Below are 20,151 nucleotides of genomic sequence, written 5' to 3'. Positions count from 1 at the left end.
GTTTCATCATAATATACTCTACTAGAGCTTAAAACACTGAGCGCAGCACACAAGCACTCTAGACTTTGCCTTTACCCACACATAAAGATAAAACATCTCTTTTTGTCTTTTATTATATATCATTATATAGTATTAGACATTCAATAAATTTCTTTGTATCACTTTTTGAGTCTTTATATACTTTCTTTTCATTTGGAATGTACTGAGTCCTGTAGCTTTATAGTTCGTTTAGATGCAGTGCTGCGTGTGGCTGCAGTCTCAAACGGGGCGGATGTGGTCTAAGTGTCTATACTCTATCTAGGGGTCAGACTGTCAGCGCTTCAGGCCAGCTTTAGCGTGCTGACTGGGAAGGAGGGCATTGTCACCATAGTGACTGGGTTGAGGACGGTCTGGCCCACCAGCTGAGGGTGATGGGTAACCACTTGAGCACCCACAGCCGTCTGCTTGCCAACCATGGCGGCTTGTGCGGCAGATACCGAAGTGCCGTTCATCTGGGCGTGAGAGAGTGTGTGCGCGATGTGGCTCATAACCGCCGGCTGTGTGACTGTAACGGGCTGAGGGTAGATTGCAGGAAGGTGGGCGACAGTGATATGGCTAATGGATTGAGGTCCGGGAGCCAGCTGCATCGAGCTCGAGGAGGAAGGGGAGATGTGGGCCATGTGCTTGGAGCCGGGATGGATGACGTGGTTGATGGTTTGGATGACAGAGGCGTGCGACGCCGATCCCGCGTGAGCAATGACGGTAGGCTGCAGGCTGGCTGTGGTCACTATATGGGTCTGGGCCGGAGGTAGGGTCTGCAGGGCCGGAGCAGATGGTGGGCCATTAGGAGCTTGTGCAGGCATTGAGGACAAAGCGGGACTTGTGATCAGGGCGGCGGCGGCCACAGGGGATAGTTGAGCTGAGGGAATCGGGGACAAAGTTTTAGACTGTTTGTGTGGGATGGAGATGTGCTGTGTTATGAGGGACAGGGCAGAATGTGACTTCTGTAACTCTGGCTGAAGCGCAGCAGGCACTTTGAGTAAGGCGTTGGCCGTGGCGGATAAGCTCTCGTCTTCGATATCGTCATCGATGTTGTCTTCACCTTCTGTAGAGACATCAACAAAATAAAAAGGGTCAGAAACTATTACTAGATTGTTAAAAACAAGTTGAAACTGAAGTAGGAACTTTTAACAGTACTGTATCTATACTGTATCGTTCCGTGGTGCTTGACAGATATAGACAAACCCTTCTGCAAGACTAACCTGAGGCAGTGGAGGTGGAGACCTGGTCATCATCTGGTTGCACAGTCTGTCGAAGAACACGGTCGATCTCTATCACATCCAATCGCTGACTCAGCTCGTTCTTCAGCTCAGCCAGTCTCTGCTGCAAGGCGATCTTCTCCCGCGCCAGACGTTCCATCTCATGCTCGTAGTCTTTCTCCTTCCGCTTCAGAGTCTACAAGGGGAAAGTGAAGAAATAAACAACTGAGCATTTATCCTATGCATTGAGAGCTGGCAGGGTCCACTGAAAATCTATAGCTGCAAGAATTAAATGTCACCTCGCTGTGCAACAAAAAGCATGTCAATAGAATACAATATCAGCATTCCCATGCACTTAGAGTTGGTGGCTATTTCCTTAACCCCCTCTATTATTACCGTAAATAAGACCTGCTAAAGCAAAAGTAAAACATCACACAGAAAAAAAAGGGAACCAGTAACAGACGGATGTGTGAGAACTTAAAATACAGGAAGAAATGTTACATTGTAGGTACACATGTTTGCAAACTTCTCCATAAATGCAGAATAATACTATAAATCCAGTGATAGCTTATAGATGTGGGTAAAATAAGAGGCATTATCATTACAATATCATGTGTGTGTGTATAAAAAATCCGCCAAAAATTACTTCAGATAAACATCACATTTGTGTTTAATTTTTTGATTTTTATTGCTGAAGTAAGAGCGTTGCACCTCCTTCTCCTGTGCTATTCTTCTGCTATTCAGAATGGCAGCACAGCGGAAAGGTTTGCTTGAGCTGCGTCCTCTACTGTACAGGTGTGAATGGGAATTTCCTTCTGCCTGAGGCTGATTCATACATTTGCCAAAAATAGAACTTTATATATACACTTTACTATATGTATAAATTCTCATTATATATGCATTTGTGTCATTTATTTCCCTCTCTATATAAACTAATTATTTCAGTTTTACATAAAAGATAAAAGACTCATAACGGTAAACGATGATGGCCGATAATATCTCTTACTCATATCCTAATAGAACCCAACCAAGGCTGCTGAAATGAATGTAATTTCTTTTAAGGAAGCATGTGGGAATTTCTAAGACTTGTTGTAAGTAAAACGGATGTCACATGCTTCTCTGTAAGTGTGCCTGCCATCTTTAGGCATAGAGGTTAAGTTCATGGTCCTTCCTGAATGTCTCGGTCAAGCACACACCTCCCCCACCGTCAGTTTTTGCTTTCATCAGAGCCCTGCCACGGCCACTCTCTCACACTCACACAAACACGTGGATTACCCAAAGCATGACAGCACCTCCCACTTCTGGGAAGGCATTCACTTGGTGTGCAAGAGTGCACACGCTGAGTAACATCAGTGAGTGGAGCTCATGACGCAGGAGCTCGGCCAATCACAAGTGGACATCTGGGTAGTGTGAGCGTGCCAAACAAGAGTACATTTCTATCTACCCACATAAACACATAGATACTGATCCATCTTCACAAACGAGGTAAACTGTAGATCAGAGAAACATGAAGCTCCAAACACACGCAGAGATCGAGTGAGAGGGCAGGGACGGAGGACGAGACACTGCACACACACTGGGCAGGGCCCAAGCGACCCAGTTTCCCTGCACTGTCAGCTGAAGCATGAGAAACAAACAGGCAACGAGGACACAGCAGCAGCTAAAGACCTTAAGAGGATGGAGAGCAAGAGATTAAGGGGTCTGTGCACAAACAAGGGGAACTACACTCAGCTAAAAAACATGCTGCTCAGTGATGTATCTGACGTGTGAACAGAATGAAATGTGAAGTTACTTAAAACATAAAAATATATATTTTTTAAATATTTAAACGGGAAATATGTTGTTAATATATTCACAAAATATTGTACAATATATAAATATTTTTATAAATAATAAATAATAACGATAATGGTGCTCTGCGATTTGTCTAATGGGTGAACAGACTTTTAAATGTTACATATATTTTTGGGAACACCTCAGTATAATAATAATAATAATAATCATTACATTTATATAGCGCTTTTCTCGGCACTCAAAGCGCTTTACATAGAAGGGGGGAATCTCCTCAACCACCACCAATGTGCAGCATCCACTTGGATGATGCGACGGCAGCCATATGGCGCCAGAACGCCCACCACACACCAGCTTACTGGTGGAGAGGAGACAGTGATATAGCCAATTAGTATACAGTATATATATATATGGGGAACACATTAACTATTAAATACAACTTTTGCCTCAAACTCCTAATTTACTCATTATTTGTTAGCGAGGTAATTTTTGTAGTGTTTAAGTTTAGGTATTGGGTAGGATTAAGGAATGTAGAATAAGGCATTGTGCTTTAGAAGTACTAATAAACAGCCAATAGCCTAGTAATAGGCGAGAATTGAACCCTAAAATAAAGTTACACCTATTTTTTTTATTTAAAATAATTATAGTGTCAATATATTCACAAAATATTGTACAAATATATATATATATTCATTAAATACACTATTTTTTTTTTTTAAAATATCAATTACCGGTAGCCTATAACTTTTTTTTAAATACACATTTTAAAGTAATAGGTAGTAATAACAGCATTAATACTATTTAAAAATATATTTTATGCATTATTTTTTAATATTGTATGAAACAAAACCATATAATAATATTAATAATAATAATTAATTTTATTAACAAACCAGAACTGAAAGGGGTTTATAATAAATCTCTCTGTGGACATTGTGTTAAATGATTGTGAAGCTTGTCTAATGACATGCTCTTTAAGAAACTCAAATAGCACATTCAAATTGTGGTATGTGTCAGAAAAACACAGCATATAAAATATAATACATTTAAAGACACACTAACCCTCAAACACTGAGCAATGACAACGATGGAGGACGCACATTTCACACAGCTCATCCTTTTCCTACACCACGTGCGTTGAACAAGCATGGCATTGCAGAAACAACAACAGCGTGGAAACACGATCCAGGCCAGTCATGTGATATGGGTACAGGTGTCTGTAGATCGCAAGACAGAAGATAATGAGGGGCTTCCAGCTCGATCGATAAGGTCTATTCTTCTGCACTCTCGTGAATAATGACAGGTCACTGGGCCAATCGATACACCCCACTTCCTTTCCAAAGCTCAGAGTGCCCTTTTGCCTCCCAGAGGCGTCAGCGTCTTTAACTGTCTCATTTCGAAGGCTGCGTCCTCCGGAGGTCGCGTTTGTTGGCCGCATACGTCATCGGGGCTGCTTGATTTCAGTAAACGGACCACTACTTTCCAAAGTCAAAGAAATTACAACAATTTACGCTTCACTAGGAATCATTTTATAATGGTTTCTTTTCTGAAATAAGACATCCTTTATGACGTATGGGGCCCTTCGGAGGACACAGCCTTCGAAATGAGAGACAGCTTTTGTCTCAGCAAATTAAATGGGAGTACTGGAGTGTTGTCAAGGCAACAGCTGAAAACCGTCCCAGTTGCCGTGGTAACCGGTATGGTGAGCGGGCAGCAGAGTGTGACGGCGTGAGCATGTGCTGTCTGCACTGGGCAGTGGTATAAAAAGCCTGTTTGATAGAGCACCTCTCATGGCTCCATATATAGGTCTAGTGTGCAGGACAGAAGCTTAACGTAACAACATTAACAGAAGGAATCAGAGCAGCAGAACTTAAAATAGTAGCAATATGTGTGACCTCAACTGATCCTTCACTTAGCCCCACTTTAAAAACATTGCTGACCTATTCTACCTCAGCAACTGTTGTTGCCTGCCATTTTCTCAGACAAGCTTTTGCTCTTTTAATATACAATCTTTCAAAAGTTTAGTGTAAGATTTTTTTTATGTTTTTGAAAGAAGTTTCTTAAGCTCACCATTTTATCAAAAAATATGAAATATCATTACAATTTAAAATAACTTTTCTATTTGAATATATTTATAAATGTATTGTATTCCTGTGATGATTTTCAGCATCATTAGTCCAGTCTTGAGTGTCACATGATCCTTCATAAATCAATCTAATATGCCGATTTGCTACTCAAGAAACATCATCATTAACAATGTTGAAAACAGTATTTTGGTGGAAAGCACGATACAGTTTCTTAAGGATGAATAGAAAGTTCAAAAGATTTGTTTGACAGATTTTTTTGTAACATTTGCTGAATGAAAATATTATTATTATTTTTTTTTTAAATCTTACTGACCTCAAACTTAATAGATAATCTGTGCATTCAGATAGTTCAAAGTGCGATTTTATGGAAAAATATGGGAAAACACTGTTGCCAGATCACTTATAACGGTGACACAAGGTATTCATACAGGATTAGTCTTTTTCCCTATAGGATGTTCTGCAAAGCTCATCTGAGCTAGTAACCAAGTGCGCTGGAGCTTAGCGAAGTGACAATTACAACCATAAACCTCAATTTGAAAGAACCCCCCCCGGACTTCTGCATGCTGATTGGTCGATACAGCATTCCAATCATGCAAATATACATGGACATAGTGAATAACATGATGTGAAAATCTTCTCATTATGCCAAGTTCAAGGCTAACTATATAGGTAAAGCTAATAGCACTTTTACGCCCACGTTAGCTCAACCGGACTACATTTCAACCAGAACACAAATCTAATACTGAATCTCAGTGCAAGCATTTCCTAACATTATCTCCACATCCGTCATAAGAGTCGTCTGGTCTTTTTTTACAAATGCGCCCTCCTTTCCCTGGGGGGCCAGTACATTCCTTGCTAGCTGTCTCCACCAGGCCCTCATGGACCCCTCCTCCCACCGCTGATGAGGCATGCTGACAGCTCTCTGGTCTGCGTACTACATCAGGCGCAGCTCCAGCTCACAGCTGTGCATGCCTGCCTCTGTTAGTCTCACACACACACACACACCGGCCTGCTCTACAAACACCCAAACCTACTGAACTCCTGATCCGTGGACTAGGGCCCCATTCCTTCCCTCCTGCCCCATCCCAGGACAGCTAAACCGTCTCCTGACTCAATATGAGTGAGATGTTATCATCTCCTACATAGGAATAACAACATCTGGATGGTGTTTGAGGAGGAGATGAATGTGAATCATTGTCGTATTTATATCCTGGAGGACATGGAGGTAAAATCAGGTCAGTGCCTAGTGGCTGAGCGATATATCATCAAGGCCGATATATTGGACAATATTTGGCATTCTTTAATAATCGGCATCGATCGATACGTTTTTCTGCTTGGCTGATGTGGGGGAAGCGCACACTAATGTTTTACCCAAGAGACAGACAAACTGATTGAACATGTTCAGGCCATCAGGGTAACGCACTGATCCGACAAAACTCAACAAACGTGTTTGTTAGCGGTTGTCTGTGCGGTGTGAATAAGGCATACAAAAAAAATCAATATCGTTCGACCACGATCGGAGACAAAAAAAATCCTACGTTTTTCAACATCTGTCAGAACAGCAGCTCTCCAACTAAGGGTCGAGGGATGCGCTGACAGTGGCTCTTATCAGCTTTTATAGTTGATTTCTCACAAGCTGAGCACATGACCTCACCCTCCCCCATCGGTTTGCTATCTTCAGTTACTCACTTAAGCTCCGCCCCCATGACTATGCACATGCAAGTGTGCATTTGCGTCGTCACGTTTATGTATATAAAAGTGTACCGTGCATATGATGGATTTGTATGAGGGAAAAATTGACCTGATGTTGTCACATGCAGTGTTAGATGGGGAAGGGGGGGGTCCTGTGTTTGCAGACTCCGTTCTGCAGAACAAAAGAAGGGAGAGAGAGAGAGCATATGAGCCACGTTGCAGCCACGCTCTTCCTCATAAACAAGCCTGCAGTGAAAGATATTCCGTGACTCCAGTTTGAGGCATTTGGTAACTCGGCCTATTCAAGCACAGCTGTAAATCTCACTGGGTCTCTGGTTTGACGTGGTGCTGAAAAAGAGGAAGTCTTGTACTGCAGTTTATATTTGTGTGGAGACAGAAAGCTTAACCTACAACATATATTTCTTTTGACTGCCACTGCTTGTTAATAGTTTGGGCTTGATTAAACCCATTCTGTGATGTCATCAACATCAAATGTAAACTTTTTTTTCACTTAGGAGGTTGTCAGATATTTTTTTAAACATCGATCCCGGCTCACTTAATTCCCTAGTGTAAATTAAACACCAAAAAAATAAAAGAAGAACAAACAATGATTAATTTTTTATATTGGGCTTTTATTGATGTAGACTAATGATGATTTATATCACACACACTTCAAAAGTTTGAGGTCAGTAATATTTTATTTAGAAAGGGAGCATTAAATTGAACAAAACTGACAGTAAAGACATTTATGTTACAAAATATTTCTATTCATCAAAGAATCCGGGGAAAAAAGTATAATTTTTCAAAATTGTAATAATATTTGCCAGGTTTATTTGTATTTTTGATCAAAGAAAAGCAGCCTTGGTGAGCATAAGAGACTTCTTAAACCATTAACACTCTTTCCTACCACACACTTTTGAATAACAGAAAACTATAAAAAAATAAAATAAAATAAAAATATATTTGCCAATCTTTAAATTTAAACGGAATATATGAATTAGGTCGGAATTAGCATTTTATAATTGTAACTGAGCTAGATAGCCAGTAGGAGCAGCTTTTTCATTTTTGTCCCAATAGTTTTAAATGACATGAGGATGAATAGATGACAGGATTTTCCATTTAAAGCAAATGATGTGCAGATGGTGCTGACATGTCATTTACCAAAGAATACTTGTTGAATCAGCTACATTGAAATTGCAGTGGTTTGTACAAAAACAAAAATGAGTCTTAGCATACGTAGTAGGAATCATGTGATCCTGCCCACAAGGACAAGCCACTAGTTTCCGCAAAGCATGATAAAGATGACCAACTGACCCACATCGGCTATACTACACACTGCTACACAAAGGCAGGAAATGAATCAGGTGGATTTCACAGGATTCCTTCTGGTTTTGCACAATCCTGCTGATCATGACACATCAGGCTTGACGCAAACATAAATCTGCGTCATAAAGCTCACTGATATTTACAACTGACCTTGATTTTTGTAAGCACAAAAAAAAAAAAATTCTCAATATTATTATTAGGTTGAAACAATACATCCGTCACACAGTCAGCACTGAAACAATGCACTGCAACCTGCTTGGCAAAAACAGGTCCTGCAAGGTTCCTTAAATAAAAGGCAGCACCTAATGCGGGGGTTTCAGGGATGTGGCTAAACTAAGATGGAGCTCTGCGAGTGTGCCGTGCTGCGGCAGGAACAGCGGCTGGAGGGGTGACGTCACGAGGCTCTGTCTAGCCATGTGCTCGCTACTCATGTGGCCGTGGCAGGGAACATGAAGGAGAGACTGGGGGAAGGAGGAAAAAAGCACAGAAGGAGGGAGAAATGGAGGAGGAGCTCTGAGCTAAATGACATGAGAGAACGGCAGGGAAACTCCTGAGACTTATCAGGACTGTAGGATAACATTTAAAGAAACAGTCACCATAATCTGTTCACTGTCTGGATTGTTATTGTGAGATATAAAATGAGACTAGTAGCATGGAAAATTAATATATAGCTATACATTGCAAAACAACAATATGAAGAATGAGTCAAAACCACAAGGACTGCCGAGTGACTACTTCCTCAACACTTTCCATGACAAACAAATTTATCTGAATATTCAGAGAAATGAAACACTTTTTTCAAGCTTTTTTTCACCCGCCACACAATCGTTTTTTTTTTTTTTTATAGCTTTAATTATGTCAGTTTTAGTAAGTTGAGTACTAGTTAGCCAAGGCAACATTTCTAATTTTTAAACGTTTTTATACGTTTTTCATTGTAATATTTATATTTAATTTCATCTATTTCAAATACCAAAAACAATTGTAATAGTTTTAGAGCGATACGGTTCCATTTGTTAACATTAACTTACATTGCAAAATACTAGTTCATTCGAACATTTACTATTACTAAAAACTAATGTTGTATCTGTTAATATTATTTAAAGGATATAGTATAGCTTTTATTTTAATATTTTCATCCTTCATTTAAATATAAATAATTTTGCTGTTTTTTTGTCATTTTATTTTAATATTTCTATATAGCTTCAATACGTTTAGTATGTTTGCCAAGGCAACATTTCTACTTTTCATATGTTTTTTATGTAATATTTTATGTCATCTTTATTTAAATTACCAACAACATTTGTAATAGTTTTAGGTCAATACTGTTCCATTTGTTAACATTAGTTAACAACATTAGCTAACATTAATAAATGCCATAGAAGTAGTTTGCAATGCTAATTTCAACAATTACTAAAATCTAAAGTAGTATCTGTTAATATTATTTAAAGGATCTGAGCTAACATGAACTACCATTTCACAGTTGTGTTTTTATTAACAACGATTAATGAATACTGTAACAATCGTATTGCTCATTGTTAGTTAATGGATTATCTAACGTTAACTAATGGGACCTTATTTTAATTAACAATAACGACACTGGTATGTTACCGTCTGGCCTAAACACAGTTATTGTCGCAATTTGTCCCGCGATTAATGAATCAATATCAATGACTTCACTTTGAACGCCAAAAAACATATTTGGCACGATGTCACACGAATATGTCAATCAGGTGCCAAGAAGATGTAATAAAATGAAGAGCAATCTCATCAAACAATCCTTTTACTCAGTTCCAGGAGAAGCTGATTGGTCGCTGAGGGGAGAGTGGGAGGGGCCTCCGCCCATGGCCGCGGCCGGCCTGGACACACACTGTGCAACCGCCACCTCCAGAGACCATCGCAAAACACACTTACACACAAACACAACACTAATCATTAAAAGAGAAGCCCCATGACCAGCAGGAACACACTAATCTTTTAGCAGGAACACAGAACAAAACAGAAAGGGAGATGGTGAGATACTGGCTGGGAAACAGCTCATATCACTGACTGACTAGCTAAAAAAATAGACATGAGCTTCTCAGAAGCCTGTTGTCCAGGAAAAACATTCAAAGACAGTAATTATTCAGTGTCACCAACAATAAAACATCCAGAATGACTAACTAAACAAAATGTTACGTTGCCGTTTTTGTCACACTGTATCAGCGAGCTTTGAAAACACTGACAACACACTCCTCACACACAGGTCCGTCCTCTCAAATAGAAAGTTGGGAAGTCTAATTCATTTACGTTAATTGGTTTGTTCAGAGTCATACAGTAAATGAACTGTGAATGTAAATAAACTGGTTAAAAACAAAAAAAGACAACGACTCTTCCACCTCCTTGCTAAATATCGTTATTAAATTATAATTAACTGGTTATTAATTAAGTAGTTAAATTAATCATATTTTTTTTAATTTAACAAATGAATTCTCATTTAAATTAATTTGTGTTTCAACACTGTTACCCAAATTGACACTATTTTTTTTTCTGTACTAGACAAACATTTTTTGGATGTAAAATCAAATTTATTTCATTTGATTATATAGTTGAATAAATGTGTTTCACATTACATTTACAAATGTATACATAAATGTATTTTTTAAACGATGTAGTCACTATTATTGACTTTGTAGTTTAAAAATAGATTTATGATCCGGACATTTAAAATCTACCCTTAAACAGCTTCAATGTAGTTACCCGTTTTATAAGTAACATATAGTGTAGCTAAATACTTCTTTATCCAGTAGCATGTAAATCTACAGTTTCAAACTAGATCTCAAGATTAATTACATTTTATCACAAAATATGATTTTCCAAATACAATATATTGTACAAATATACCATATATTCAAAAAACTTCAACCTCCCAGAATACTGAACACATCCTGCAGAAATCCTAGCAAATGGCTGGTTGTTTTCAACAGGCCATGTGCTTTAAATAAATACACCTTAAGCCTGGTTGAGCAACAGGAAAGCGGGAAGAGCGATAATGGCTCGGCTGGTCGGTCTGTCAAATCTACCAATGGCCAGAAGCAAGCGGCTTAAGGGAGGGAGGGGGATCCAGTGACACGACTTCTGTTTCCACACTGCCCTAGTTTCCTGCACATCTTGTGCCTCGGCTAAATCAAATCCTTTGATTTGATTGGATTTCTTCTTCTTCTAGACCCTATAGGCGAGCACATGTGTGAATGAGGCGCTGGTTTAATCAGATAGAGCAAAGCTTATGATCTCGGTTTACATGAACCAAACGAAGCGATGGTTAAGGGAAGGTGCTCTGCTCGCACAGCAGGAGAGAAGCAATCCATGTAATCTCGAGCTTAAGATCAATCAAAGAAGCACTGGATATATCTCATTTTCAATCTTCAGACATAACCACTGCAACTAACAAACTCAAGAATGCGTCATCAGGTGGTATTCCCTTCTGCTCAAGCATTGTTTACACGTGTAAATATACACCTCAAGTCAAGGTCAGATGACGTGGGAAAAGATGTAGACGTACAGCAGACAGTGAAGATCTATCACCAGAGACTGTGTTGAACTTACCTGAATGTATCTCAAAGCACTTCTCAGAACGCTCAGATTGGAGGTCTTCTTTTCATCAACATTAGGGATGTTCTTCTTCAGAGTCTCAAAACACTCCTTTAAGTGTGCACGTCTGAGAAAAGAAGATCATTTATGATCAGAGAAGTAATAATCGACAAGGGTTATTCATAGTGTCCGCATTCACTTATTTATGATTTGTATATTTTTATATAACTATAAAAGGCCAATAGCAAAATCTGTTCTTGATTCATTTGTATATCAATCAATGGCAGACTTTTTTGAAACATCTTTATTTTTGACACAGGAATTAAACTAGTGTTCAAAAGTTTGGGGTCAGTCAGTAAGTTTTTGCATTTTGTTCAAAATTCAGCAAGGACACATTAAATTGATCAAAAGTAAAAGAAAAGTCATTTAAGGACTATTTCAAATAAATTTAAAACTTTCTATTAATAAAAAAATCCTGAAAAAAACATTAAGCTGCACAACTGTTTTCAACTGATAATAATATTGAGAACAAAATCATCCCCAAATCAGCGTATTATAATGATTTGAAAATGATCATGTGACACTGAAGACTGGAGTAATGATGCTGAAAATTCACCTTTGCACCACAAGAATAAATTAAATAAAAAATAGAAAACAGTTATTTTAAATTATAATAATGTTTCACAATAGTACTGTTTTTACTGTTTTTTTATTTATTAAATAAATGCAGCCTTGAGCACAAGAGACTTCTTCAAAATCATTTAAAAATCTTACCCTCCCAAAAATTTGAATGGTAGTGTACACCTTCCATCACCTTCTATGTAGAAAAGCATTGGGTGAAAGTCATTTAATAGAGGTAAACCAACAGCAAACAAAGATGACCTTACCTGTTTTTTTCAAGCTTATTGTGCACTTCTCTCGTTCCTGCCCTGTAAACACGTCATACAGTCTTTAATAGTTAGCTCCCAAACATAATACAAACTCACAGCCATAAAACCCGCTATAAAGTTCTCATGTGATTCAGTCTTAAACACTGGTCAACATGGTCATAAATGACAGCTTCACGCCCTCACTCACCCGCCAGGTCTTTTCTTGCCATCCAAACTACGGTGGTCATCGGACGGGCTGAGTTGTGCTGAAGAAGGCCCAGGCTGGGGGAGAAGTGCATGCTGGGAGGACGCGATGATGGAGTCCGGGAAGGTTTGGAGCTGCTGCGCCAGTTTGTTGTTATTGAACGGAGACAGTGATGTGGTTTCTGCCTTCACCTGAGACGGGATGAGGGGGCGCTGGTGCAGTGCCTGCTGGTGTGGCAGCGAGTGGGCATCTTTTCTGGGTGGCGTGAGGTGGGGTGCTGCCGACGGGCTGAGAGCTGTGGTGGGGGGTGGAGGGAGGGCGGGAGGAGTGGAGGCTACCACCGGGATAGGGATGACTGTGATGGGCATGGTGGGGGTGGGGGGGAGGGGGAGGGGGAAGAGGCTGGGCCGGGGCAGGTATGTGGCGATGCTCAGGTCTGGACTCCTCCACCCAGGTCACATGGTTAATTCGAATGGGCTGAGTATAAGAGTTGACTTCTTCTGTCCGCTTCTCCGCCTCCTGCTCACGGCGCCGCCTTTCCTGAAGCTCATTCTCTTCTGTTGAAGGAAATATTGGAAAAAATGCATTATTATTCACATTCAGAAACTATTGGTTCTTCAATGGCACATATTGATACTTACATAATACATATTTATGTAGCAGGAATGTAGCAATGTTAAAATGTTGACCAATACTTTTAATGAACCAATTATTTTCACGTTATGGCTGTTAACCAATGAATGGCGAGATGTTTGTTTAAATAAATTAAAAATCAAACACTAAATATTAATTAGAATTCCAATTTAGGCAGCACAGCATATATTATATATATGGCATATATATTAGGCAGCACACTGTATATTCACACAGTACGAGAAATGGATCTAAATGAACATGAATTTTCATTGTTATTTTAGTATTATATATTATATCATAATATTTATTAATATTTTGAATTAGCTTTTATTTTTATACCTTCGGTTTAAGTTTTAAATTAAGTGTTAATTGTTTTGTCATTTAGGTTTTGTCATTTTTATTATTTTTTAAATATTTCTATTTAGCTTTAATTTATTTTATTTCAGTTTTAATAATTTTAGTACTTCAACGTAAATTAGCATTTCAGTTAGTTGGGCAACATTTTAAATTTTCATTTATGTTATTTAGGTTGTCCGTCTAATATTTACATTTCATTTCATTTCAGCCCCATTTAAATTAACAACATTTATTTTAAATGGTTTTAATTAACAATAACAGCACTGCTTTTAATAACAGTTGATTACAATAAATAAAAAGTAAAAAAACTGATACATGATTGTAAATTATTTTTCTAAAATTAAATGTACACTTATTTTATTCAGCGTTTATTCACAAATACATTACAAATCTGTAATCAGTCATTATATCAGTCTATAAACATTCAGGTAACATCTATAGCAAAAATACAAGATAATAAATAATCAGTCTCTATCAGTATGATCCAGTAAACAGTGTTCAAGGAAATGTAAGAGACTGAACTATATGATGAACACTGCAGTAACCTTTGACCTCACACATATGATGTGATAACATCTCATCTAAACTAGGGCATATAATGGAGACAAGGCAGCCACAAATCAGTACAGGTCAATAAAGCAGCCTGAGATTATATCCGTCTCCTTTAAAGGAGCTTTTGTGTGTGTACAGACAAATAAGTGTTACTTGTTAACAATGGGGGATAGAGTCTACACTGTTAGAGCACATTGTGAACAGGCTTCAGGCTAAAGTTTCTCTGGCCTAAATGGAAACACGATTCTTGCCCCCCTTCTACCACAATCCCTTCTTCAGCAGGGCTACTCCAAAACACCACAGGACGGCCTTCTGAACCTTCGCCAAACCTTCAGCATCAATTATACATGCCGCTGCACCCTACTTGACACCGTTTACGAAAAGTAGAGACATTGGAGAGACACTCAAACTATTTTTTCACTTAGAGAGAACTAGAACTACATATGTTGCACTAAAGGACTTCCACTGCTGTTCACCAGTAAAGAAATTAAGGAAGTTATGTCTATTTTAGGTGAAAAGATTGCCCCCAGACTGAACATTCAATCACTTTGTTTTTCTCCCAGTTTCATGTGCAAACTCAGGTAACTAAAAGTAACCCATTCGTAGGTTGATTTTCCTGAAAAGTATGTACATGCACACAGTAAAGTTAAGGTTTTTGAAAGACATCACTTATGCTCACCCAGTTAACATTTATTTGATAGAAAACACAGTAAAAAACAGTTAATGTGAAATATTATTACAATTTAAAATAACAGTTTTTTATTTTAATATATTTTATTCATGTGATGGCAAAGTTGAATTTACAGCAGCCATTACTCCGCATTAACACTGAACTCCCCCGATAAACATATAGGTTTTGCTCAGCTAAAGTACATTTAGATATTAGCTCAGTGCTGTGGGGCTGAAGGAGTATTATCCTGATCAGAGGTTTTATAGTTAATCCAAGTCAATCTTCATTCCAAAAGTTCTCTATACAAGGGGCGTTTCCTCCGAGGAGGCAAAGGAGGCAGTGCCTCCTCACAAAATTAGATGAGAAAATAAATAATCCATGTAACAAAAATAAAACAATGCAAATAATACAAAATGTGACATTTAAAAAGTCTGCAAATCACCCGTTTCTAATGTAACACTGTGTCTCTCTTGCCTCCCCTGAGCCCATTGAGTTTTAACAGTCCCCCTAAAGCATGTGGTGGGTTTGGTGGAGGGGAAATTGAGGGAAAAGTCAGTGAGAGGAGGCAATGCCTCTATCACGCTATGATTGGTTTGTGCGAAAAATCCCGCCTCGTTTTTGTGTGTGTTCCGCGTTTGCGATTTCATGGCATTAATGGGAAGAAAACTAAGTAAACAACTCACCCACTTAGATAACACCTCTTTATGTCAGGTCAAAATCAAACTTCACATGGCCTGAAAACATAATGACTGAAAATATGCAAATATGTTGTTTAAATTATTATTGTCGTGAGTTATTATTAAATAGAACATTAATAACATTGTACAACTGTATTTGGTTTCTTTTTTTAAATGTAATGTATATTTAACCAGAAAAAAATGTACAATGTTAAGTCTACCTGGGACATCAATTTACATTTGGACTTTACCTCATTTCAGAACACCAGTGACTGCAAGCCACTGCCCTATATGCATGACCCTAACCTATCAGCCAATTAATGCCAATAAAAAATAAAAATAAATGTCTAATTGTGCAATCTAATGCTACTCGTTTTTAAAAATCCTCTTAACGCACAGGGTAGTAAAGAGGTCACAGGCATGAGGTGCCCTAGATAAAATGAAAAAGACACAGGTGTGTGTGTGTGTGTACGTGCACCTGGAACGTCATGAATCTCATTAGGGTGAAAAGCAGGACAGCATCAAATCATGTGCATTCAGAAGATAATGAGACTTAATACAGTCATTCTTATCGTGTGTGTCAGTGAAGGGGGTGGTGAAAGTGCTCCAACCTAATCTCAGCCAATCACAGCGCAGCAATCCACCCCCAACCAGTCACCACTATGCTATTTGAACAGCGCACGCTTCCTACTCTGAAAAGAGATGCGGGGGGTGGGTGGGGTAGATGTCTAGTTCCTATGGAACCAAACAACCAATTACCAGAATACACAAGGAAGCACAATACACATAAAAAAGCAAGTCTTTCAAGTCAACATAAATGAAATGTGACTGTTTGGTCCCTCCCTTATCTGACATTACGAGTTATGTGACATTATATATATATATTATCTATATATCTATATATATATATATACACACACACATAAAAAATAAAAATAAAAAGTATAATATATATATAGCTGTCAAATCGATGAATCGATTCATATCTAACATACACGTTTTTGTATACAAACATATATATAAATACATATATATATATATATATATATATATATATGTGTGTGTGTGTGTATACAGAATACACACACACAGACATATATATATTATGCACACAGACATATATATATAATATATATATTATGCACACACAAATATTATGTAAGCAAATACTTTTATGTTAGATGAGATTAATTGATTTGACAGCACTGTATTGTCAAACAAGGAAGAGAAGCCCTCAGGTGTTTCTTTACATAATTCCCATGGACAACACCTGACTGTCCAAAGAATTTAGGTATACTTATTTAACACCTACAGTGAGCAAAGGGTAACTGCACAAAGGAAATGACTGTCCACCAGTTTGCAATGCAATTTACAGCCCAGCTTAAACTGTTGTCTGAAAGCTTTTACCGAGTCACATGCTGAGTAGAATTACAGTCAGCTGTGGTGAAATATACAGAAGTGAAACTGACTGAGAAGATTTCCACCACGCGCTTAGACTGGCGTAAAATTTGAAACTCTGCCTATGAGAGGCCATTTGCGGCACTTAATAGCATTTAATAATATGATACATCAAATGAGAAATAGAAAATCAGCTGAAAAATCAATTAAGCAATACGTTTTTATATATTTTTTTTCAAGTCTGTTTTATTTATATAGCACATTAAAAAGCAAAGAAAAAAAAATAGCAAACACAGCTAACCAAAGTGCTGAACAAAACATAAAACAAAGAAACACAGGGGAAAACCACACATTCATGACAGAAGCTCACAGTGAATTGAAAGCCAAGAGAGAAAAAAAAGGTTTTAAGAGATGATTTAAAAACAGTTAAAGATCTGATACGCCGGAAGGCTGTTCCACAGCCTAGGGCCGGCAATAGCAAAGGCTCTATCTCCTCTATAGTTTTTTTTATTTTTATAATTTGGATAAGTAAATAATAAGTATTCAATTTGAAAGTGCAAAAAGAAAATATAATATTCATTCATGTTCATGTCAACTTCATGCAGTATGAAAAACAGCATTGTATATATTTTTAAATTCAATAAATGCACACAGAAGAACTGCCTCCGGACTGGGAGTGGGAAATCAGTAATATCGTAAGTATCGTAATAACATACTAAATAAATGTTCTTCATTATTAAAAATCAAACTAAACATAATTATAAATCATTATTTTAACAGTATCAAATGCTAAACTGAATACTGTATTTTATCTTAATTATTTTTTTATTATCTTTACTTTGACATTATATAATATCTAAACTGATTGAATATGGGTTCTTAATTGATTGCGTGATCCAAAAGCCAACAAGCTTGTCATTATTTCAGTACTTGGCTAAGAGCAACACGATGATCCAAAAAACTGCAGGAGTGCGTTATATAACTGCAGTACATTTCGGAAAAGCAAGCAGGGGGTTACTGTCCTACTTTGCCTCTGGTTGTAAACCCCCTCCCTACACAGAGGAGCGCCTGGCGCGCACATGGAGGAAAGGGGGAGGGCTCTGTCCACGCGGTTCTTATAAAAAGGCGTGGCTATAGCAGACACGTCACCCGGTCGCTTAAGGGGCGTGGCTATGGCTGACACGTCACCGAGGAGCTTCAGAAAGCGCCAGTGGACGCATGCAGCGCGGGAGAGAAAACAATAGTGAGATAAATAAGCCGTACACTATTGCGCTGCAGAACACCATAAGAAAATTAAATAACACATTACATCCATCTCTTCCTACAGAAAGGATGCAGATAAGAGCTGCGTAATGTGATACTTGAGATATTATGTAAAGAGCAACTGGCACTCGCGCACGTACTTGTAAGCCACCGCCCTTAAAAGCAAGCAGGTATGTTTTCCTACATCGACACTGCAATAAAGTGTTCAATCACTAACTACCCCAACAGTCAAAGCAGATAAACATACATTCTCTGCATTTTAATGCATGGCTGTCACTATGCGAAAAACATCAGTTTACTACACTAGAAAGTAAGCGTAAGGACATTATACTGCAGTTTTGCAGAGTCTTGTTATTATCAGATTATTCACAACAAAAATATTGCATGTCACGCACTACACCGAATCCAGTAATCACAGCCTGTGACATCACATGCAACAATGTCTCAAATTAACCGGCTACTCCGTTAGAGAACAACACTGATTCAGTAAAGTGACCCTCTGACTGTAACAGAGGACTGCATCCCCATAATTTTCCTTTCTTACCACGTGCTTTCTGTTGTTGCAGGGCTTGCAATTCCAAAAACTTCGCCGCCTCTAAAAGCGTCTCGATACTCATCTCTTTTTCGTGTTATGGTCCAGAAAACGATTGGAGAACTGAATTAAAATGCTATCTAGTTAGATTCAAAAGCTTCTTCTCGGGATCCAATCTTGTCGTCTATAAAAAAAAAAATATAAAAAAAAAGGAAAGACGTGACTGGATCCCCCTTGAAGTCACTCTTCCACACGCACGTAGAGGAGTCACAACAAGATGGCGGGTTATTCCGTCAACACATCGGGCCATTGTACAGACCGTTTGGCTCCGCCCCTGATTCAATGACCACGCCCCCACACGCGCTGGTTTTCAAAACACGGAGATGGCCGTTCTTCATAATAGTCGCATATTTTCGTCAAATTACGACAGAACGCGAATATTACAAGGTCAGTAATACACGTGTACTGCAACGTTTCTTATCTATTGGTAAAAAGGCCAACACAGAACGCTTAAAATGTGAATGTCAAATCCAGGTTTTACGCAATACTCCTACACATACCACGGCTCAACATGATTAATAAAACATGAGATTAGAGCAGCCAATAGGAAAGTAGACACACAAGGCATGGCATCTGCTCACATGGGTGTCATTCTGCCAACTAAAAACGAAAACGCAACCTGCAGACAGACCCATATTCCAACAGGCAACCAGTATCGATAAACAGTCCGCAGTAACATGATTTGCCTGTGACCAAAGCGCAGTTTCTGTGAGAAAGAACAAAGATCCACAACAGTTCTAAACACAATATAAGGACTTAAAGGGATAGTTCACCCAAAAAAGAAAATTGTCATCATTTAATCACCCTTATGTTTTTCCAAACCTGTATGTGTTTCTTTCTTCTGTTGAACTAAAAAGAAGATATTTTGAAGAATGTTGTTAACCAGTCAGTTGATGACACCCAATTGATTCACATAGTAGGAAAAAATACTATGGAAGTGAATGTGGTCCATCAACTGTCTGGTTACCAACATTCTTCTTTTGTGTTCAGAAGAAAGAAATTCATACAGGTTTGGAACAACACGAAGAAAAATTAACGATGACAGAATTTTATTTTTTGGCTGAACTATCCCTTTAATGTCCTCATAATGTAGGATAAACCAGTACACATATGTAAACAGTATGCACACACTGCTTTACAGCTATTTAAAAATCTTACGTTTTAATATAGCTAAAAAACTAAATGGTTGTGTCCTCCCACTCTACTTAATATTTATACTAGTGAATTAAAA

The 20,151-nt window shown here is 38.2% G+C and overlaps 1 protein-coding gene across 1 annotated transcript; it reads right to left on the bottom strand.

Moving 5' to 3' along the window:
- Positions 1–97: 97 nt before the first annotated feature.
- Positions 98–19,094, bottom strand: mnta (MAX network transcriptional repressor a). Its single transcript, XM_079610439.1, is given in 7 exon segments — positions 98–1,084; positions 1,242–1,434; positions 11,717–11,828; positions 12,589–12,630; positions 12,779–13,156; positions 13,158–13,332; positions 18,873–19,094. Coding segments are annotated over 7 exon segments (1,737 nt in total). The 5' UTR covers positions 18,946–19,094; the 3' UTR covers positions 98–320.
- Between the last annotated feature and the right edge of the window lie 1,057 nt (positions 19,095–20,151).

This window comes from Phoxinus phoxinus (genome assembly GCF_949152265.1).
Source record: "Phoxinus phoxinus genome assembly, chromosome: 4".
NCBI lineage: Eukaryota > Metazoa > Chordata > Actinopteri > Cypriniformes > Leuciscidae > Phoxinus > Phoxinus phoxinus.
This window is presented reverse-complemented; position numbering and strand designations above follow the sequence as displayed.